This window comes from Benincasa hispida, chromosome 5 (genome assembly GCF_009727055.1).
Source record: "Benincasa hispida cultivar B227 chromosome 5, ASM972705v1, whole genome shotgun sequence".
Classification (NCBI taxonomy): Eukaryota; Viridiplantae; Streptophyta; class Magnoliopsida; order Cucurbitales; family Cucurbitaceae; genus Benincasa; species Benincasa hispida.
The window spans coordinates 29638669-29662210 of record NC_052353.1 but is presented as its reverse complement, the minus strand read 5'-3'; the positions used below and the strand labels follow the sequence as shown (position 1 = coordinate 29662210).

General features: G+C 33.3%; 1 protein-coding gene across 2 annotated transcripts; it reads left to right on the top strand.

Annotated features, from left to right (window-relative positions):
- The first annotated feature begins 10811 nt into the window (after positions 1-10811).
- LOC120078644 (tobamovirus multiplication protein 1-like) lies at positions 10812-17827 on the top strand. Of its 2 annotated transcripts, none has more exons than XM_039032938.1 (11): positions 10812-11081; positions 12701-12791; positions 12876-12928; positions 13710-13802; positions 13920-13991; positions 14114-14186; positions 14345-14390; positions 14506-14569; positions 15225-15278; positions 15404-15481; positions 17208-17827. In XM_039032938.1, exons 1-11 carry the CDS (start codon positions 10941-10943, stop codon positions 17298-17300), a joined length of 858 nt encoding a protein of 285 aa, XP_038888866.1. In that variant the 5' UTR covers positions 10812-10940; the 3' UTR covers positions 17301-17827. The 2 variants fall into 2 exon arrangements, with proteins under 2 accessions (XP_038888866.1, XP_038888867.1); XM_039032939.1 differs by having other exon boundaries at positions 10943-11081; positions 12694-12791.
- The last annotated feature ends 5715 nt before the right edge of the window (positions 17828-23542 follow it).

Sequence of the window (23542 nt, the reverse complement as noted above, 5' to 3'; positions counted from 1 at the left end):
TGGTATGATCTTATACAAACTCATTGCATAGGACGCCTCAATTCCTCATGTCAATATATGAACAAATCAAGATCACTTCGTTTGTAGCACTTTACAACAAATTGTAACAACTACAGAGTTGGCCGCATCCAATAGTGTTATCAGAATAAGGCACCCAACCTTATTCATATACTATAGATCATTTTGACTATTTACTCAAACCTGACCCACTCTTATGTCTCCACATAAAGTTCAAGTATTCATGAAATAGTCATGGATCTTTTAGTTTATTGGATTTAGTCTTTATAAGTGCAATTCATATATTCAACAACAATTTTATTGAATAAACGTCAATAACATCTTTATTGATAATAAAATATGTTTAACATTACAAACTACAATTTTTAGAACATACAAACCAACAGGGATTTCACCAGAGATTTGTGATTTCTTCGAGATTCACCAGAGGTTTGTGTTTCCTTCGGGATTCACCAGAGATTTGTAGGTACACCTAATCTACGGTATAGTGGGTTCAGTTATTCACCAACTAGCCGACCCATGGAAACTAGAGGGTTATGCTTACCCTACTAGAGAGTGGCATCTAAAAGACATAGATGCTTATCCTGACCCCGATAGTGGGGTTACTTATTGAGTGTTTTTACTCATTATTTCTCATGTTTATTTTTCACGTAAGGGTAAGTACGCGCCAGTGAATGACAAGCGAAATCTGTGATCGAGTCACTAAGACTAGTCATATGCTTTCGCTCATGTGTTGAAGATTTTATGTTTTAGAATTTTAATCTTGATGTTTGAACTTGAAGTTTCGAGTGTTTTGCTTTTAAAACTTTTCTTTCTTTTTCTTTGAAAATTTTCTAGTTTTTTTTTATGAGTTTAAGGGTACCGTGCTAAATGGATTTCAGTTATTTAGTTTTAATAAAGATAATTAAATTATGAAAAGATGTCAATTTAATTTGTATGCAAGCATGTCTATAGTAATGAACTAGTTTAAGTCCTAGGGAGTCGAGTCGTTACACTGACTATTTTAGATGAGGGATTTTTAAAGAGACATGAGCAAGAGATTAAGGAAGCTTGAGAGAAAAAAATTACAGAATCCTTCTGTAATTTTCCTTTAGGAAGAAGAAGATGAAACAACCCCTCGTAATAAACAAACTTCTCACTAACCTAGTAGAGAGAAAAGGGAGAGGAAGTTCTAAAATTATTTTTCAAACTATAAAAATAATAAATAAAAATAATTTTAATAAATACTTTAATATATATTTATATGATAACTACTTTATCATATAATATATATTAAACTATATGTCATATTAAATATAACATATAACATATAGTTTAATATTGTATCTAATACAATATAACCTATAGTTTAAATTCTCTCACCAACGACATTTAATATAAATCCCATTTATATTAAATTTAATTATATGAATCCAATTCACATATTTAATATTTGAATCATATTCAAATATTTATTTTCTCTCATATATACTTTATATTATAATGTATCAAATACATTATAATAATTATATTATATATAATTAGATTAAATTAATTATATCACATATAATTAATCCCCTCGATCAATTTGAACAATTCAAATTAATCCAAAAATTGATTCTCATTAATTCCCGTTGAGCATAGGGGACCTTATGGACCTGTGGCTTGAAACTCCAATGGTATGTAAAAAATTAATTAAACTCCTTTAATTAAATTATTCATCATCCATTAACTGTCGAGCATTCCACTAAAGACTGATAGCTGCACTCTTCATACTACAGATATATTTTTGTATCCGTTGGATATAACCAGTCAATAGTACAATGACCTTTCACAAAATGCTCGTAAGTATAACTGGGCCAAAATTACCGTTTTACCTCTGTAGTTATATCTAACTTCTTAAGTACCACTGATACCTCTAATGAACAATAAATCATAGTCCAACTATGCCCAAACCCCTCTCGGGCTAGGAGAGAGTGTAACACCACATTGTTCAAGCCCCGGAATCAGCCCTTAAGGGATCAATTTATCTATTTACCTCGATATTAGGGAATGAGTGAATTCCTTATTGTGTAACTGTGTTCCCAGCTCCCCAATCAGACGAATCCCCAAAATGGTAGACTTGTTGAGTTAGTGATTTGCCCACTCTTGCTCATACAAATCAAAGGACTGCCTTGATAGGCAAGAGTTCACAACTCACTCGGGATTTAGGTCATGTTACCCATGGTCATCTTGGTGAAATGTAAGTCTTTGTTATAAACGACGTTATATAATGAGATTAGTCATTTCGTGGTCGGTCTTATACAAACTCCTTTGTATAGCACCGCTCACATGTCTCCTCTGTCTCCACATGAATGATCAGGATTAGATCATTTGTAGCACTTTACAACAATTGTAACATCTACAAAGCGAGTCTACTTGTAGTGTCATCGGGATAAGGTATCCAACCTTATCCATCTACTACAGACCATTTAGGTTGTCACTTAAACATGATCTACCTGTATATCTCTACATACATGTTTAAGCTACAAGATAACCTTAGACGTTAGTTTATTGGTTTGTGGGTTTAATGCAACTAAATGTCAAATAAAATATCACATATTTTATTAGATAAATAAGATGTTGGTACATTACAAACTATAGAACCCCACGAGATTTAAGGACATACCGACGAATGACAAGGAGAATCCGTAACCATGTCATTGGAACTAGACAGAAGCTTCCGCACATGTCTTTCATATTTATCATGTTACAGTTGTTAACAGTCAAATGTTTAGAGTTTTAAATTATGTTTCTTAATTGAATTTTACGTTTAGGGGGACCCCAATCAAAGATTTCTAGTTATTTGAATTCTTGTAAAAGTAATTTATTTTATGAAATTCTTTAGGTTTTATTCATAATTTTTAAAGAGTCTATATATATATATATAAATATATTTGAAAACAAATCACTCATAGTCTTTGATTCGTGGCCTTAGGCTTATAAGTTTCCCCAATCACTGTTTGGCCTAAAATTCAGATATAACTTAAGGTCATTTCCTAATTATTCCATTCAGTCCAAAAGAGTTCAAATAATTCATAAATTCAACCCGAGACCTTAAATCATGCTTTCCAAGGCTAAAATATCTTCCAAGATACTTAGTTGATCTCTAACATAACTTGTGGAATTCCAACTACCCAACTAGACTCAATGGAAACTAAAAAAAAAACAAGATTGGGTCTTAAAGAGGTGATGTGTGGCGCTATGCAGCACTGCATTACGCACACAGGTGAAAGCTGTCTCCCCTGTTTTTTTTTTTTTTTTTCTAGCTTCGACTTTTAATTTTCCAGCTCGAATTCACATACTCTCAACTAAATAACTTCAAACGTCTTTCATAAATTTTAATAAACATATTAATACCTGAGAGTTTGAAGCTTCGAAAACCTTTGGATAACTTGGAATCAGCTTCAAAACTCCACTGTCTGTTTTGGCTGAATTTTCGAGTAACTTCAGTTTTCCTATAAATTCATCAACTTCCAACCAAAATTAGCACAGACATCCTTCATGAAAAATGTTGGAAAACCTCTTAACTTACTAACCTCAAATTTCAGCTTCTGATTTCTTTTCTACAACTTGGATTCTCGGAATCCTCAAAATTCCATAGCTTGTTCAGAAACATCGGAATTCCAGACCAACTTCTATTTTCCCCTCAATTTCCTCAGATTCCACAACTCCAAAGCTCTTGAAGCCCTTGAATCTCTTCTCCACTTGATCCTCAGTGGTTTAGTTGAAAATAAATGGAAGTTGTTCGAGAGAAAATGGTAGCATTGACTAAAAAAGAGAGACTCCTTTGTTTTTTTTTTGTTTTTGTTTTGTTTTGTTTTTTTTTTTTTTTTATAATTCTTCCACCGACTAGGGGTGAGCATCGGCCGGGCAGGAAAAGAGAGACTCCTTTGTTTTTTTTGTTTTTGTTTTGTTTTTTTTTTTTTATAATTCTTCCACCGACTAGGGGTGAGCATCGGCCGGGCAGGATCTGTTTTCATGGAAAACTGAAGCCGAAATCGACCAAATTGGTTTAATCTACGAAAAAATCAATTTCTCTGAATACTAAAGTAAACTGATCGTCCGAACTAGTAAACTAGTTCGGTCGGTTCAGCGTAATCGACCGCTTTTTAAAATTTTAGTTGTTATTATTATTATTATTATTATTATTATGGTACCTATGTTGTTGGGCTTATTGGGCCCGTTGGACTTGTGACATTTTTTCCCTAGTATATAGCTTATAGGATAATAAATTCTACAAAATTCTAAAATTCAATTCTAAAATCCAAAATTCCAACAAAGTATTAATTCCAAAGTCCTAAAATCCAAAGCTTCTACAAAATTCTAAAATCTAAAATTTCAACAAAATATTTATAAATTCCAAAGTCCTAAAATCCAAAACATCTACAAAATTCTAAAATTCAATTATAAAATCCAACAACAATCCAAAGTCCTAAAATGTAAAATCCAAGACTTCTACAAAATTCTAAAATTCAAAACTTATACAATCTTGTTGATATTTCCCAATCCGTGATCCATGACATGACAACTTGGAAATTTAAAAAGAAGAATTAAAATTAAAAATTCATAATTAAGAACGAAGAATTGAAAATTAAATGAGTACCTTCTTGAAACTTTAAATGTAAACGATCGTCCGAACTCCAAAATTTCAATACAAAAGGTAATCGAATCCAACATAATTATTTAAAATCTTCCATCTTGTCGACGTCTTTTTCTCCATCCATGACAAACCGTAATCTTATGAAATTAGAATTTAAAAATTACAATTAAGATGGAAAAAAAAAACTCATACCTTCTTCAAACTTTATATATTCTTCAAACTCTTGATTCTGAAGTTCAAGATTGATTGAGTCTGAATTTAACCAATTCTGAGTGCATACAAGGGCCTCCACCATTCTTGGAGCCAATGAACAACGATTTGAATTAATCACTCGTGCTCTTGTACTAAAAGCAGACTCAGATGCTACGGTAGATACTAGAATCGTCAAAATATCTCTACTAATATGATTAAGAATCACAAACCGATGCTCATTTTGCTTCACCAATGAAGTATGTCAAAAGTGCTATCATCATTACTATTTTCAAGAGAATCCAACAAGTATACATCAATCTCTGACTCCCAATCAAAAGTTGTGGTCTTAGTGGTTCAAAACACATTTGTGTAGCCATAATTCTGATCCACTCCCACTTCCATTTGATCTTCCACATCCACATCCATAATTGTTTCCAAAAATTACTGGTTTGCCTTTGTAGTTACATCTAACTCCTTAAGTACCATTGATTCCTCTAATGAACAACAAGTCATGGTCCAACTATGACTAAGTCCCTCTTGGGCCAAGAGAGGGTGTGGCCACAATGTTCAAGCTCCAGAATCAGCCCTTAGGGGAGTAATTTATCTACTTACCCCAACATTAGAGAAGGGATGAGTTCTGCCTTGTGTAGTTGTGTTCCCAACTTCTCAATCAGACAAATCCCCAAAATGGTAGGCATATTAAGTTGACAATCTGGCCACTCTCACCCATACAAATCAAAAGACCGCTTTCATAGGCAGGAGTTCACAACTCACTCAGGATTCAGGTCATGTCACCTATGGTCATCCTGGTGAAATGTAAGTCTCTATCATTAACGACGTTATATAATAAGACTAGTTATTTCGTGGTCTGGTCTTATACAAACTCTTTGTATAGGATATTCCCGCTCACATGTCTCCACATGAATTATCAGGATCATATCATTTGTAGCACTTTATAACACTTGTAACATCTACAAAGTGGTTTGTATCCGTAGTGTTACCAGGATAAGGTACCTAGCCTTATTCATCTACTACAGACCGTTTAAGTTATCATTTAAACATGATCCACTTGTATGTTTCTACATACATGTTTAAATTACATAAAAACCTAGGATATTAGTTTATTGGATTGAGTGTATGCTCATAAAATAACAATTATTTTATCAATAAAAATTTGTTTATACAATATTTACAAACTACGAGATTACAATAGAGATTTAGGACACCAATCCAAACAAGCACTACAACTATAATAGCTACCACTACCAAGTCCATTGTTGTACTCATGAAAAATACGTCTCAAAACATTCTCCACATTCCTAGTCTTTGTCTTAGCAATCTATGGCCTGTAAAGGTCATTCTAATAATATGTTAAGCACTTCATCTTATAATGAGGATCGAGCACCATAACAATACACAAGAGCAATTTTTTCTTCTTCTCATCATTCCCCTAATACTTGTCAGATTTAGCTTTCATATTATTAACCATAGTATAAATCATTTTAATTACACTACTAGCATTCAATTGTATGCATTTTTGAATTCTACATGTCTCATGGAAAGCCAAATTTGAAGTTGTAAACAAAGTTCCTGAAAGTTTCAATGTGACATTATAAAAAACTTTCAAGAATCTAAGCCTAGCATTTGCCCAATAATTCTTAGTGGGCGGTGAATCATTTCTATAAGAATTATCATCCTCTAACCTATTGAAAACTCTTGCAAAATTTGTAGTTACCTCAAGCATCAAATGCGTGGAGTTCCATTTAGTGGGAATATCAAGACACACAACATTATTGCAAGATATCCTTTCTTTTTCAACACACTTTTTAAACTTCATCATATGTGAAGGAGAAGATCTTAGATACCTAACAACATTTCGAATTCTACTAATGCTTTTATTATGTTCCCTCAAAGCATCACATACAATAAGATTTAATTTGTGTGCATAACATCTAACATGCAAATATTCACCATTACATATCAACCCCTTACTGAATCTCCTAATCATATAAGGAATAGTAGTATCATTTGAACTGGCATTATCAACAGTTAAAATCATGACCTTCTCAATGCCCCAATCTTTCAAAATCTTTTCAATATTCCTCCCAATGGTGTCCCCTCTATGGTTGTCAATAACACTGAAGTTAAGAATTCTTTTATGTAATTTCCAGTCACAATGAACAAAATGTGTAGTCAATATCATATAGTTTACGTTCTGTCCTAAAGTCCAACAATCAGTAGTGAGGCAAACTTTATATTTCATTTTAGCAAACATGTTCTTCAATTTTTGTTTTTCATTAACATACATCTTAGAATATCCCTAGCCATGGAAATCGTGATGGAACAACAAACTTAGAAACTTGGGAACATGTTAATGTACTAACAAAATTCTTAAAACCCTTACTTTCAACAAACTTGAAAGGAAATTCCTCTAGAATTAACATTTTAGCCAAAGCTTCACGACAACTTTATAAATTAAACTCCTCGCATACAAGTTGTCAAGGACCATCCCCAACCCCTTCTTCTTTTGGTTTGAAAGCTAAAGTCTTTTGAGTTGGATCTCTCTTTCTTTGGTAAGGGTAATTTTTACAATTATCCAAGTGATTTTTCATCGTCCCGATACCATTACGCTTTAAATGACACGCATAAGTAGCTCCACAATATTTACAACTAGCATAACAGTCATTAGGATCACCTTTCAATCGCTCAAAATCTTCCCAAACTATGGATTTTTTTTCACATTCTTGTGCATTTTTGTTGGCTTCTCAATGACTTCTTCTTCATGTTCATCAACGTTAATGGCAGCCTTATCTATCTTCTCCGTCGTATTTATAACTTTTCTTTTTCCTCTTCTATATTTATCCTATAAATATATCATAATATAAACTTTCACTTCACAGCAAACCAAAACTGGAAAATAATGAAGCTTCAAGTTTGGAAGATGAAAAAACTTATTGGGTAGTTTGAAAGATGAAAAATCAAGCTTCAAGTTTGGAAGATGAAAAAAGCTTCAATGTTTTGATGTTCGTTGTAAACTTGTAATGTGGTTGTTCGTCTGTCTGCACTGTCGAGTGCCGCGTGCCGCGTGCCTGTGCCGTGAGTTTGAAGAATAAAGAATCTGAGTGTTTCATTTTCCTTTTCCCTGTTTGTGAGACATGAATTGTGAGACGTGTGATGTGAGGCAGGCTGAGGGCTGAGAGTGAGGGCTAGACTGAGAGATTAGTGGGTTGTGCCCTGTGGGCTCATGGGTAGTGACTGGGTAGTGGGTTGGGCTGAGGGGTGAGGCTATATATAAGTAAACTATATATAAAAAATCAGGCGACAACGTTTAGGTTCGGAGCCATCTTTGATCAGTGTTGGTTGGTTTTTTCCAGTGTTTTGAAAAAATCAAGCCCAACCGTCTAATTGAAAAAGTCGACTTCTAACGTTCGGTTCAGTCGACTTCAATAGTTCAGATCGGTTTTTCGGGTGTCCGTGCTCACCCTTACCACCGACTTCCTTTTCCTTCTTTTTATCTCTTTTTCTTTCTATTTTTTTTAATATATTATTAAATTAATAACTTAATACTTATCTTTTCTCTTCCAAACTTTCATGTTCCTTTTTAATTTACCAAACTTGATTTTAGTTACTCCTTAATTTATTTTAACTCCATTTTCACCAAGAGTTAAACTCACATTTAACCTTAAAAATGCTATACATACAAATCATTCCATTTAGAGAAATTCAAGATCTAGAGCTTATACACGTATTCATTCATTGATTTGACTTAGAGTCATTGCAATTAGAGATTCAACGACCAATGACAAATCCCTTATAAACATACCTTTTCTCCTGTTAATTTGAGTATATTATTGAATCAAATGTTATAATTTACGTTGAAATAAATCCCCGAGTCTATATACAAACCAAAGAACATAAAAGAAATGCTAGAATAATTTAAGGCTTAATTGAATCTAATTACATAATTTACGTTAATAACCTCCCTCAAACTAAAGATAGTAGTGTGACACCAACTTGAGTTTGTGAACTAATTTGAGTGAAGTGACTGGATGACAAAACTTTGGTGAAGATATCAATTGGTTGTTCTGTGATGGAGATAGATCATAAGAGGAGAGTGTTGCTTAGGAGATGATGAAGAACAAAATAACAAAGCTTTTCAATGTGTTTGGTGCGTTCATGGTAGGGTTGGCAAAAATTCCTGCGGGTCCCCACCTCGATTGGGCATAGAGAATCCCCTATTTGACCGGGGATAGGGGTCAAACCGGGTCCCAGGTCGGGGACAGGGAGGGCATCCCCGCCCCGTCCCCGTCCTAATTAATTTTTTTATTTTATTATTATTATATATATATATATTAAAAAAAGGTTGGGAATGGGTCCCTGGGGACCCATTTCTCTGAGAGGAATCCTCGTCCTCGCCTTCAATTTGCGGGGACGGGGGCGGGATGGGGACGGGGAGTCCCTCCTGACCCACCTCGACCCTGTTGCCAACCCTAGTTTATGGAATATATCATATGTGATCAATCTAGATGAGACTACGATTGTCACGGTGAAATATCTGTTCAGTAACACCTATATCAATAAGAAGCCAACGAAATCATAGTAACTCAAAAGTAGAGTCAGCAAGTGCATACTCCACCTAGAAATGAAGGAATCACCTAAGTAGAAACAGTAACACGTGGTGGAATGTTAATTAGTAGGATCACTAGCCCGGTTAGCATCAAAGTGACCAGATAACTGATGAGCGCAAGTACACACGTCAAGTTATAGTATAGTTAAACGACTTTGAGAGACCGATTATTGTCCTCAAAGGATCAAACTCACAAATTTTTTTAGTGATAGCTATCAAAATGGGAAATCTTTTTTGGCCTAATCAGGTTAGCTCTTATGAATTTAATGTTTAAACGTGTTCTTAAACAAGAAATCGAGCAAATGAGACTTTTGAGATGTTTGGGTGTAAAACAGGTCAAAATGGAGCAACTTGCAGCAAAAGAGGGAAAAATAACGAAACTGCCCCCATGGAGATAGCGCTGCACTGTCTCACAACATTGAAGGCATAGAGCAATGCACAGGCAGACGATGCGGTGTTGCCTTGTGATGCCGTAACGCTATCCCATCATGAATAGAGGGACGTGCTTGTTGTGTGCAAGGCAAAACCCTACGTAGCAACATAGTATTGCAACAATCTCCATGGTGCCGTAGTGCCATCGTATCTCCAAGCATGCACGTGGGTGGTAGTGTTGTGGAAGAAAAGCCTCGGAGATGCAATGCTACCACATCTTTTATATATAGCCTCTTTCATTTTTAGGGTTTCATCATGGAGGAGATGGAGAGAACCAGAGCAACCACAACCTAATATTCTTCTTCTTCTCCCATTTTCATAGTTTTAGCATTAATTTTAGATTATAATCTTACATTGGGTGTTGCTCAATCTCGTCTTCCTCGTTTGGATGTTTCATCGAAGTTAGTTTTTAGTTTAGGTTTAGGAAATCCGATGTAAACTTGTGAGAACTAAACTTTTTCAACGGTTAATACATTTGTGATTTCTTGCATCTTTGAATTTTTTGTTTAATTAGATTTATATTTTTGAATAGATGGACGCTCTAATAACCAATTCATACCTTTTTCTATGAATTCTTGCTTTAACATTAACCCTATATTTCGTCTTGCTTTAATTGTCAAAGTAGATAAGTTGAATTATATATCTTAGGGATATAAACTATCTAATTCATCTAAATAATTTGTTTTCTCAATCCAAACCTACACTTAATTTTCATAACTAATCATAATTATCCGTAAAATCAAAATCCTGATATATAGATTTTCTGAACCAAAAAAAGAAAAGGAAATGCTGAGATATTGATAATTATCATATTTTAATCCGCGTCATATTATCATACGTGTCATTCATTTTTGCACAAGTCAAGTTAAGAACCGTCCACGTGTCCAAGATTTCCTCTCTCATAGACCAAATTACGCTCTCTCGTAGCCGCGCCCCGCATTAATGGCGAAGAAGCCTTCTTCTTTCCCTTTCGCGCGGCATTAACGAAGCATAAGAAGAAGAACCCTTTCTCTTTCTGCGATTTTCTTCTTTCTCCATTTTCAAGCTCTAATGGCGAGGGCTTTAGCGACAATCACCTCTACGGTCGGGGGACTCCAATGGTGGAATGAAATTGATGAATCCCAAGATTGGCAGAGAGGGATTTACTACACCTTGTCCGCCTCTTATGGCCTCATCTCCCTCATTGCCTTAGTACTCCACTTTTCTCTGTTCTTTACTGTCTTTTTGTTCCGTATCTTGTGAATTTCATTAGTTATTTGAAGCTTTTCTTTTGCTGTGTTAATATCTTTGTTGGAATTTAACATGCCGTCTTACCTAATGGATACAATCCCAGAATTAAGATGCCTCTTTCATATTTATTATTATATTAAAATAGACCTGTGGGTGTGCTGTGTGCTTATACTGTATGTGTGAGGTTATAACAATGGTTAGAAGAACTGATTTTCTGAGGTTAATTTTAAGATATTATTTGTGTTTCACACTCATACGAGTTGGGATTTAATTATTTGGTAATTCGGAGTGATCAATTAATGTCAAAATTTTATTTGTAATCTTAAGAATAAAGTTCCATTGAATTGTAGTGGAGAGTGCTTTTCGAGTGTTTATGGAAACTCAATATAGCTATTACACGTTGGTTAGGAAACAAGACGGAACACTCAATGTGCTAGTCACTGCACAGCCCTTGGACACCTTGCAAAAGGTTGCATTAGGTGTACTTTGTATGTGCACATTGTTGTAGGTGCAGACACGTGGAAGAGAAGTTGTTGCTTTAGGATGGAGGAGGTGCTTTGCCTCCCTCCATTTTGTTATCAGGGTTTTATTCTTTGGTTCTCTGCTTTTTCTTCCCCTTGATCTTATGGAAGATTTGATTGGATAGAAAGAAGAATTTTCAAGAGTGTTGACTGTGAGAGGTCTTCGGAATATGTCCAGTCTTGTATTAGATTAAATACTTCCCTTTGAGCATCGCCATCAAAGGAATTTCATAAAATTCTTGGGAAAAGCACCTTTTTTGTCCCTAGATTTTGGGTCTAGTTTCCCTTTGGCCTTTAGGTCTCAAAATGTTACACATTTAGTCATTGAATTTTGAGTTTGATTTCAATTTAGTCCCTAAGTTTCAAAATGTTATAATTTTACCCTTGAGTTATGTTTCAATTTGGTCCCTAGCTTTCAAGTTTTTACATTTTCAACCTCGATTTTTCATTAAATACACCCTCTCCATTGTTGATGTCAATGTTTATTAATTAATTTAAGATAATTAAGAAGTAAGATTGTAAATTCAATTTCAATAGTGAAGTGATGAAAATAGTGAAATTTAATTAATTAACATACATTAAAATTAAATACAGAAAATGAGTATTTAGTGAAAAATCAAGGTTGAGGTTAAAAGTTTAAATCTTGGAACCTAGGGACCAAATTGAAACAAAACTCAAATTTGAAACATAAAATTGTAACATTTTAAAGCCTAGGGATTAATTTGAAACTAAACTCAAAATTTAAGCACTAAATGTGTAACAAAATAGAAACTAGACTCAAAACTTAAGGGCTAAAAATGTGTATTTCTCAAAATGCTGTAGACATGGTTCTCTTGGATCGGAACTTCTTTTTCTTTTTTCTGAGATAGCTAGTTAGTTTTTTGGTAGCTCCTTTTGGTGAAGTTATGTCCTTTTGTATTCTTTTGTTGGCTTCTCTTTAAAAAAAAAAAGGGAAGAAGTTGCTTAACTTGAATTAAGTAGCTGTCTTGGGAAAAAGAACACAGCATTTTGTCTTCATAATTAACACCTAATACTTATAGTAATTGCTCAAGTTTCCAGGTTCAACTTATTCGGATTCAAATAAGAGTACCAGAGTTCGAGTGGACTACACAAAAGGGGTTCCATTTGATGAATTTCATTGTAAATGGATGTAAGATTGTATAGTTGTTAATTTTCATTTAAGTTTAAGTTTATTTTTTTATGAGCTAATCTACCCTTATTTTCATTTTGACAGTGAGGGCTATTCTCTTTGGGCTTTATAAGAGTGTCTTCCTCATAAGACCGAAGGTAGGTTTCTTCTGGTAATTGTCACTATCCCAACTATGATTGTCTTAAACTTTTAATCCCCTATTCAAGCAATGGTTATCACTTGATGATTGAGTGTCTCTAGGCCTCATTTTGATATTCTCTTGAGATTGTTTAAGAGTTGAAATAGGAAAAAGATAAACTAAAACTTTTGTTTGATCTTATTATAAGCACCTTCCCTTTGTTATAGGGCTACATTCTAGAACATTTCCTGAATATTCAAATTATTCTTCATTCAGCAAAGCTTTCATTCAACATACAAAGATTACTTGAATAGAAGAAAAGGGAGAAAAGAATGAAAAGCAAATGACCGTTATTCATGCACAACTAGATTATTTATTTATTAATATTTTTTTATGTTTGTATTTTTATTTGTGGTAATACCTCATTCAAATTTCTTTGTTTCCGAATATGGAACATCCAGAAGAGTTTCTGAAAGTGAAATTAATAAATGAACATAAAGAAACAACAGTCTTGTGGTTGCTGTTGGAGTGTTTATCATAAAAATCCATGGATTTCTTTCCTTATCTGATAGTGGGAACCATAGCATTATTAGATGATGATTTGTTGCATTATGTAATTTTGTTAACCATCATAATCCACAGTCAACAAGGCATCTTATTCCCGTATCAAAAAGCAAGTCATTATGTAGACTTAAAATTGATAATCTAGATACTCAGAGAGACCCACGTTCATTTTCTCATTATGTAACTGCGATTATTTTCTCTGGACTGTACGGCTTGAAACTTTCATGCTGGTAAAGGTTGTTGAAATGGTGGTTATGGAGATTCCTGGACTTCTATTCTTTTCGACGTACACACTGCTTGTTCTATTTTGGGCAGAGATATACCATCAGGTAATTTGTTATTATTATTATTATTATTTAATCCAAACGAAGTTATATTACATATTATATCAATTCTATGCAAGATTCATTGTTGGTAATCCATATTGGTGATTATTTTTCTTTCAGGCCCGAAGTCTTCCTATTGACAAACTTAAGCCTACTTACTGTATCATCAATGGAGTTATGTATGTTATACAGGTAAAATAAGAGATGTCAGCTAAAAGTTGTTAGTGCTATATGAAACCCAAAATGAGCTTAATTTGACTGATCTGTTTACATTCAGCTCTATTTCAATTATTTTATTTGTCATCGTGTTTCAGATCTGCATTTGGATAATTGTGATGTTAGACCATTCTCCGGGTTCAGTTATAGCTGCTAAGCTCTTCTTTTCAGGTTGCAGCTCAAAACTTGCATTCTTTTTCTCTTAATATATCAAATGAGAAGAAATGGGATTTATAATTGATGCCCATTTCGACTGGAACCTTGTGGCTTTCGCATTCTAGTTTATGAAGGCATATGTTAATTGTAATTTTTTTCTTTATTATTTCCAGTGGTTTCATTTTCTGCTGCACTGGGTTTCCTGATATATGGTGGGAGGTAATAAATATGAATTCAGGAACTGTGGTTTTTCGTTTGTTTGTTTGTTAGTTTGTTTATGAATTCAAGCTGTGGTGAATTATGTTCCACTCTTTAACAATTACTCTTTTAACAGGCTATTTGTCATGCTGAGGCAGTTCCCTATTGAATCTAGAGGACGCCAAAAAAAGTTGTATGAGGTGGGTTCCTTAATGTGTTTTTATAAACTGCATTTGGAAAACATAAATATATCGTAGGATTAGAAACGTTTAAAGCAATTGATTTTAAGAAAGCAATAAGTTCTATAAATTTATGCTGCTCAATAATGCCATTCAAATTGAATATTAGAAGGGTGTCGTGATGACATCTTTGTATTTCATAGTTCATATAGTATTCAATTAAAGAATACCCTGATTATTTCAGATGCTATGGTGCTGTTCCATTATTTAATTCCAATCAGGATTTGATTGGTGAAATGAGATTAAGCATGTAAAACATCGAGGACATAACTGACAGATGGTGTATATTTCAAGGATCAATGATGAATTAATTCTTTTAAAGATTAAGTTTTGATGAGGCTCGTGCTGATTTCTAACTTTTGCGTAACCACCATGGTTTGGGCTAGTGGTTAACGGGGGGGGGGGGGGTCATTTAAATAATAAAGGGATTAGAGGGAACGAGTTCAGGTCATGGTGATCACCTTCCTAGAATTTAATATTATTTAATATTTATGAATTACCTTGACAACCAAATATGATAGGGTTCATGAGAATGAAGTTCGCTCAAATACTCGAGGATATGAATAAAAAGAAAAAAGAAAAAAAACTTATTTTAGCTGTTTCTTTATCTTTGCAGGTTGGGTGTGTGACAACAATATGTTTTAGCTGCTTCTTTATACGATGTTTTGTGGTGAGTTTCCTTCTGGTTACAGTAATTTTGGTCCAACAATTTTTTTTGAGGCATACATATGTATATATGCATTCTTTAAGCGATTAATACATACATAAATATATATGCATTTGTTCATCTTGTAGCTTGCCCTATCTGCATTTGACAAGGATGCAGACCTTGACGTCCTAGATCATCCCATTCTCAACCTAATATACTACATGGCAAGTTTTTAAATCCCTAATTTATATTCTAATCTTTTCTCTACAATGCATAGATTATTTTCATTTTAGTTAGAATTTTGAGTAAAACAACTATGGAGGTTCGAGAATGATTCTACTCGTTGGAATTGATAGGGCTATTAGTTAAATTTTTTTTTTCACTTCATAAAGAAATGTTCACGATATTAAAATGGTTTAGCTGACATCATTTACATAGGGAGGAAAATCCACGAGAGAACTTTTCAGAAGCAGTTACAACATAGGTGGAATCTCTTTAGGATCTACTCCTGCATTTAGAAATTGGTTAATCGGTAAAGATACGTGTACTTGATGTCCCGCCCAAGAAAGAGACCCAAAAGTCGAATTTTGATAAAAAAAAGGAATCAATAGATTTTAACTCGGACAAAAAAAATAATGGGTCCCCATATCTGTTTAATTCAGAATCTATCAAAATCTTCATCAGTAGATCGGCTAGCGAGGAAGATTGGGACCTCTGATCATGTAACAAATTTCTTTGAACTAAGTGGTTGTGGTAGTTCTTCCCAGAGTTGGATGCTTTGTGGAAAAAAGTTATTTTGAACAGGGATGACCTGCACCTTTTGAGTGGGTTGCAAGTGGTAGGGCTCTAGTTCTAAGAGCCCTAGACCTAGTAAGAACCTCTGGAAACCTATTGCCTCTGGTTTTCCTTTCTTCTGTGTCTATTGTTAAGTGCTCCTTGGGAGAAGCTTGAAAGTTTATTTTTGGCATCATTGCTGGGTGGGTGGAAACCCTTTGGAGGTTTTTCTGCACTCGTATCATCTCCCAAATAAGAAGTTGCGTTCAATGACTTTCGATTTTGCCTTCCTTGGATTCCTCTTTGATTTTCTTCAATTTTCGTCAGCGCTCTCTTTGATGTGGCGTGCCTTTTTTTTTTCCCCTTCTACGTGATCAGCATATGTACCAAGGTGGGAGGAACATGTTAGGATACCTCCTAACAAGAAAGTACTTAGGAACACAGAATAAACTCAAAGAACAATCAAATATGGAAATATATTGAAATATGCTATAATATCATAGAAAATAACAAGAAATTCTTAGCCTTTCGAAAAGGCTAGACTCTCCCAAATTCCCGTATTAGGAAATCCCACAAAATACTTCCCTCTTTTCCTTTCCACATCCTCTATTTATAACTAAAAGCCCTATCTAACTTTGCTATCTAATTACTTACCTGTTCCTCCCAATTTCCATACTAATATTCTACTACTAATCTTATTATTTCCATAACAAGGAGTTACAGAATACTAGGATTTTGACTCCTGATTCCTCCAGAAAAAGAGAGAAAATCACGCCTCAAGTAGGTGCCACAGTGCTAGGGTGGTGCCTAGACATTGGGCTTTGTGGTGGCCTGTTGCGATGGTACGACAATGCACTAAATTTTCCCTCGTCTTCTCTTGTGCTTCAATTTGGGCTTGAAAATAGTCTTCAAATGAGAGTCTCAAACCAACCAAACTGAGTCAACGTGATAATTAAGGCCCACGAGACCCAAAACTGATGGCGAATTGTAGCAACTAGAGTAGTTTTGCGGGGTTGTGTTCTTTATTGGATTTTCTTATCTTGAAAGTAGTTATTTGCGTCTCTGGTCTTATTAACCTATCCATTGAAGTTGAACAAACTTTTTCTCATCTTTTTCTAATTTATTTACTTATGGTTGTATAGAATTCTGATACATCTGATGCACATGTTACTGCAGTTGGTAGAGGTTGTGCCTTCGGCATTGGTTCTGTTTATACTGAGAAAACTTCCTCCGAGGCGTGTATCTGATCGGTATCACCCCATTGAATGAAGCTCTCAACAATAGATTAGGACTTTGATTAGAGAGTTCTGTTTACTAGTATGATCCCTTCTAATTTCATCAAAAGTAGTTCTATCAGCCGGAAACCAAAAGAATACATCTTTCGACGTGCATACTTCTGCAGTTGGTAGAGTTTGTTCCATCAGCGTTGGTTATTTATACTGAGAAAACTTCCTCCAAGGTGTGTGTGTGTATCTGATCGGTATCACCCCATCGAATGAAGCTCCAGACAATTTCTGATCAGCAGAACTTACCATTCTAACTATGTATTTACAGATACACACTACTGAATGAAGCTCTCAACAATTTCTGGTCAGCAAAACTTTCCATTTTAATTTGTATTTAATTTTTGTAGCCGTTTGTTCTTTAGGGATTCCACTGCAGATTTTTTTTTTTTTGGTGGCTGAATTTACAATACACTTGCCTTGCTTCTAATTTAATCCAAACATTGTTCCTTGACCTGAAAACAGCCAAAAAGAATGCGTTCGTTATAAACAAAAAAATCCCATTATCTTCCAGATGCTTTATCCTATAATCAGAATTATTAGGAATCTGATTACAGTGGGTTTTGCCGTTGGGAATATGGATTATGGATTACTGAGAATCTTATTACAGTGTAGGGTTGGGTTTGACTTTGTTTTTAATTATTATTTTGATTTTTTGCACCATGTTACCTAAGTTTGTGATATTTATTGATTCTAGTTTCATGGAACTTTAGAATGGATTGTATTAGGGTTTAGGATTTAACCCGGCTCTCCACATACTTGTTCAATTGACCAAAATTGAAACTTTGTAAATGAAAAAAATTGTTGAAGATGAAATTCAAAATCCATAGACATCATATTTAGTTTAGAGTCTTTGTTTGGAAGCTAATTAGAGTTCATACAAAGAAAGAAAATTTTTCCGAACGAAAATAGTACATCACAGTAGAAGCCATATCCATATATTTATTTTATTTTATTTTTTAAATTTTTTTTTAAAAGTAGGGTCAAGTTATTTCATTCCAAGGTCGCTCAAGAACTTCCATGCAATAATGTTTCGACAACGTGCAGTCACTAAGTGTCGAAACAGCAAGTATTGAACGTGCTGTCACTAAGCCGTCTTGTGATGTTATTCTTCACAATAGGTCATTGTGTAGTTTCACCAACAACATTTTGCTAAAAGTTGAAAGCCGTCCTGTGACTGAATCTTTTTTAATGCTGTGAGAGCAATCTAATTATAATACACTAGAGAGGAAATTAAATTAGTAAATCAAGATGCGTGATTTAATTCATCCAGAATTATTGGCAAGTAATGGTACATCAACGAACCAACTTTGTGAACCATTTTGTTTCTATTGCAAGTATGTATTTATGTAAGAGTACTTGTGAGCGTTGGGGTTTTCTTGTGTGCACTTTGAATAAATTGATGGGATAATATGTTTAATCTTGCAATATTTGGGTGTCTTGGATTTTTATTAAATTATCATGGTTAAGTGAGAATTGGGGATAGAGAGCTAGAGAGGGTGATACTATGTAGATTCTATGATTGTAAGTGGGCTGAATGTTTGGAATTTCTTTAGATGCAAGGCTTAGAGGTGGAGTAAGGAATATGATATAGGAAATTGGCCATGCGCGGCTTCCTCATCAATTTAGCTATTTCAACATTGAGGATTGTCAGAGGAGGATATCTTCGAAACTATAGGTGAGTGCAATGTGTTGACTTATTATACACATATTCTGTCTATTTTTCATGGGAAGTCGTCCTAGAATTTAAGTTTTAAGCGTTGCTGAAATTATCAGTGTTGGATTATTTATAAAATCTGTTCTTTTAACTCCTGCTTAAAGATATGTGCACTATCGACAATGTCACGATCTTGAGGTTACAAAGTGTTAGTAGTGAGTTCAATTTGGCCATTTTTCATTTGATGAAATTCTATGAACTTATCTACTCGATCTAGAACTCGATGGTTTGACATTTTCCTTTGGGATGTGTGACCCCTATGGAAGCTTTTATACCCTTTTGGGCTTGGACCTGCCTAGTTTGGACATTGTTCTTGAATAATCTTTTAACAGAAGAATGGTAAATGGTGTATTGTTGATATAACTTGAATATACTAAATATTTAATGGCGAGGATTGTAGGATGAAGGTAAGTAATTTGAAGTATTTTGACTTATTCTCTTGAGAGACATTTTTTTTTTTTTTTTTTTTTTTTTTTATATTTTTAGCTCATCTATCCCATTTATTGGAGTGATACTAAGACAAAGACGAGGCATTCCGTTCTATGATACCGAGACGAAGAGAACTAATAAAATAAAGACTAATGTCTAAAACCTGGTGAGTGAAATCTTGAGATAAATCAACTAAGTCTAAACTAATTAAATTTATATTTGCCTTCAACCTTTCGTCCCTCGTTTTAGTTATAAAACTCTCTCTTAACAAACTCCTTATCTTGTTACTAACTTACACCTTAATTATAATATCCAAAGCACACTTTGACTACATTTGCCACGTTCCCTCAAAACTAAAAATAATTGAAAATCAATCAAACTTTGGTGGGATATATATATCTTATTAAATGGAAAAATGGTAGTATTGTTCTAATAAGGCTTGATCTATACTATCATTGTACTTTGTTGATAAGTCCATTTGGTAAAATTTTACCTTTTCAATTTCAACTAGTACCCTCTGCATGACATGGGATTAGTGTAGTAATGAACAAGTAGACATACTTCTATATTTCTCTAAAATAAAGCTATATCATAGCTGGATTAAGTGCAATTATAGGGTTTTTTAAAAAAGAATAAGGCACTTTCAAAGTTATTTGCAAATTTAGGGTATTTTTGAAATGCGTTTTCAAGTGTTTAATTTAAAAAATAAGTAATTTTATAAAAAATTAGAGTGTTTGACAACCACTCAAAATAACCCTTGGAGAGTGGTTTCAGCGGTTTTTGTCAAATGTATTTAAATAAAAATGATTTTTTTTGAAAAATACATTTTTCTCATTTCAATGCAAACAAGTCCTTAGTATTGAAATTTTGGCTGATTGATTTTTACATGTTCAAGTAGCGGATATGAAAGCATTTCCTCATTTTCAAAGTGCATCAATCATTAGTCTTGTTTAACAAACTATTTGATTTTTGGTTTTTGAAAATTAAGCTTATAGACATTCTTTCCACTTTCAAATTTCTTTTTTTGTTATCTAGTTTTTACCAATAGTTTAAAAAATCAAGCTAAATTTTGAAAACTAAAAAATGTAACTTTTAAAAATTTGATTAAGAATTCAACCATTGTACTTAAAAAAAAAAATGTAAATCAACGTAAGAAATAAAGAGGAAATACGCTTAATTTGGAAAAATAAAAAACAAAGAATGAAATGAATACCAAACGAGACCTAAATGACAAACCACCCAAATTTGACAAAGTCCAAGTTGATGGAGTTTATAATTCCATAATTTTGGAAGTTGTAATATTCCTAAAGTTGAAAAGACGTGTGTGGTGTGACGATAATTCCGTTTGATGCAACAATTCAATTAGATATTGATTTCCAAAAAATTTCTCTCAAACTCTCTCGTAGGGGTGTTCATGGGTTGAGTTGGGTTGGGTTGAAAGACTTTTTAAACCTAACTCAATTATTCGGGTTGTAAATTTCTTCAACCCAAATAACCCTTATTAAGAAAGTAACCTAGCTCAACTTAACCCTGAAATATTTGGGTTGGTTTGATTCGGGTTAATTGAATCATTTATTTAAAATTTTGTTCTAAAAAGAAACAAAACGTAAATATGTAAAAATCTGATTGAATTATTTCATATTGAATTAAGATTAACTACTCAATTTCAATCTATATAGTGAAAATTTTCTTTCTAAAGTGCAAAGAAACTACTTTTAAGAGTTGTTAAAGAATAAATTATTAAAAAAATATTGAAATTAAATAAAATTAAAATCAATATATGTATAAATAATTGTGTTATAAGTAACAAAAAGTATATATTTTAAAGTTGATAATAAATTTGGGTTGGTTCGGGTTGGTTTGAGTTATATTAGGTGAACCCACGAACCAACTCAACTCATAAAATTTTCATTTATTTGAACCCAACCCAACCCAACCCAAATGAGTTGATAACCCAACCCAAATCGCACGGGTTGGATTGAGTTGATCGATTTTTTCAGGTCATCGAATTTTTTGAACACCCTACTCTCTCTCTATTTTATTATTTATTTACCCAACTCTCTCACACTACCAAATTATATATCCGAAATTAGAAAAAAAAAAAATCAAATTGTTCTTCTTCCGTCTTCACTTCCAACTTATTTCAAATGTCTTCCCTCCTTTAAAAGTTTTCATCTTCACTTTCAAGGTGTTATTTATTTTCTTAATTTAGTTTTTTTAAGTTTATTTAATGCACGTATATATTTGTTCTTGATTAGATTGTAGAATGCTTTGTTAAGTTTTTCTTAATTATTATAAATATTGTTAATATGACCTTCCATCTATTGTTATTTTGGGAAAAATTAAGATCACGTTTGATAACTATTTTATTTTTTGTTTTTTTGTTTTTGGAAATTAAGCATATGGATACTTCTTCCACTTCTAAATTTCTTCCTTTGTTATCTACTTTTCAACAATGATTTAAAAAACCAATCAAATTTTGAGGACTAAAAAGTAGCTTTCAAAAAGTTGTTTTCGTTTTTAAAATTTGGCTAAGAATAAACTATTTTACTTAAGAAAGATGTAAATCATTGCAAGAAATGTGGCTGAAATAGGTTTAATTTTCAAAAATAAAAACAAAAAACCTAATAATTATCAAATGGGGCTAAGTGTTTTTAAGTAAATGCATGTATATATATATATATTAGAATGCATTTTTAGGTTTTCCTTAGATATTATTATTAATATTTATTTGATCTTTTTATATATTGTTTATTATGTGAAAGATTTAGTGTTTTTAAGTTCATCAAATGCATACATGTATAAATTCAGATTTTAGAATACATTTTTTAGGTTTTCCTTAGATATTATTATTAATATTTATTTGATCTTTTTATATATTGTTTATTATGTGAAAGATTTAGTGTTTTTAAGTTCATCAAATGCATACATGTATAAATTCAGATTTTAGAATACATTTTTTAGGTTTTCCTTAGATATTACTAAAACTATTTACATGATTTTCTATCTAATATTGTTTATCTTGTGAAAGATTCAGCTTTTTTAGTTGATCCAATGCATGTATATAATATATATAATGTGGATTAACATGATTTTTTCATCCTTTCCCCTCAAAAAAAAAAAAAAAAAAAAAAAGAAGAAGAAAAAAAAAAAAAAAAAGAAAAAAAAAGAAAAAAAGAAAAAAGATTTTTCATCTTATTCTTTACTTTTGGGAAATATTAACTTTTTAGTTGATTTAGTGCATGTATATATATATTTTTTGTTTGCAGTTTATTGTATGGTTTTAAATGTTTTATTTAAATATTCAATCAGATTGTGTATACATGTCTCTTAAAAAATAATTGCATGTACAGAGTTCTAAATGTGGACAAATCAAATTGTGTATTGGTAGCCCTCTAACGGAGTTATCTATTCTCACCTAAATCATATTGGTATTTAGGTATTTAATGCTTTATTTAGTGTTTTTGAAAGATAAATGAGCAAAGAGACCATTGGAACGTTTTGGGTGCATTTCGGGCCAAAACGGAGTAAATAGCTGCAAAAGAGGGAACGTTATAGTTTTGCCCCTGGAGGGAGCGTTGCTATGCTAACTAGGCGCTATGCGCAGTGCTCGAAGGTAGCGAGAGCGCTGCGATGCTACCCTGAAGCGTTGTGGCGCTACGAACTTTGACGGAAAAAAGAGAGGCGCACGCGACATGAATGAATCGTAGGGGGGAGTAGGGCTATGCGCGACGCCCAACAGCAGAAAGTCAAAGCGCAGCTGAAGCACCATGCGCTGCCCCAAATTTTTCTATAAATACACCCTCCTATTTAGGGTTTTAGATATGCAGAGAGATGGAGAAAAGAGAGGCCGTCAGCCCAACCTATTTTTCATTTTTTTTGCATCTTATTTTAGGTTAGCTTTTATAAATTTTGGATTGTATTCCATGGCTCGGATCGGCTCGTCTCTTATTCCTTTGTCTATGAAGACGATGAGGTGAGTTGCTCGATTCTAGGTCTTGGGATGTAAACCTATGTAATGACTTTGAGGATTTTTTTGTATTAATTTCATATTGTATTTATGCATCTTTGAATTTGTTTTA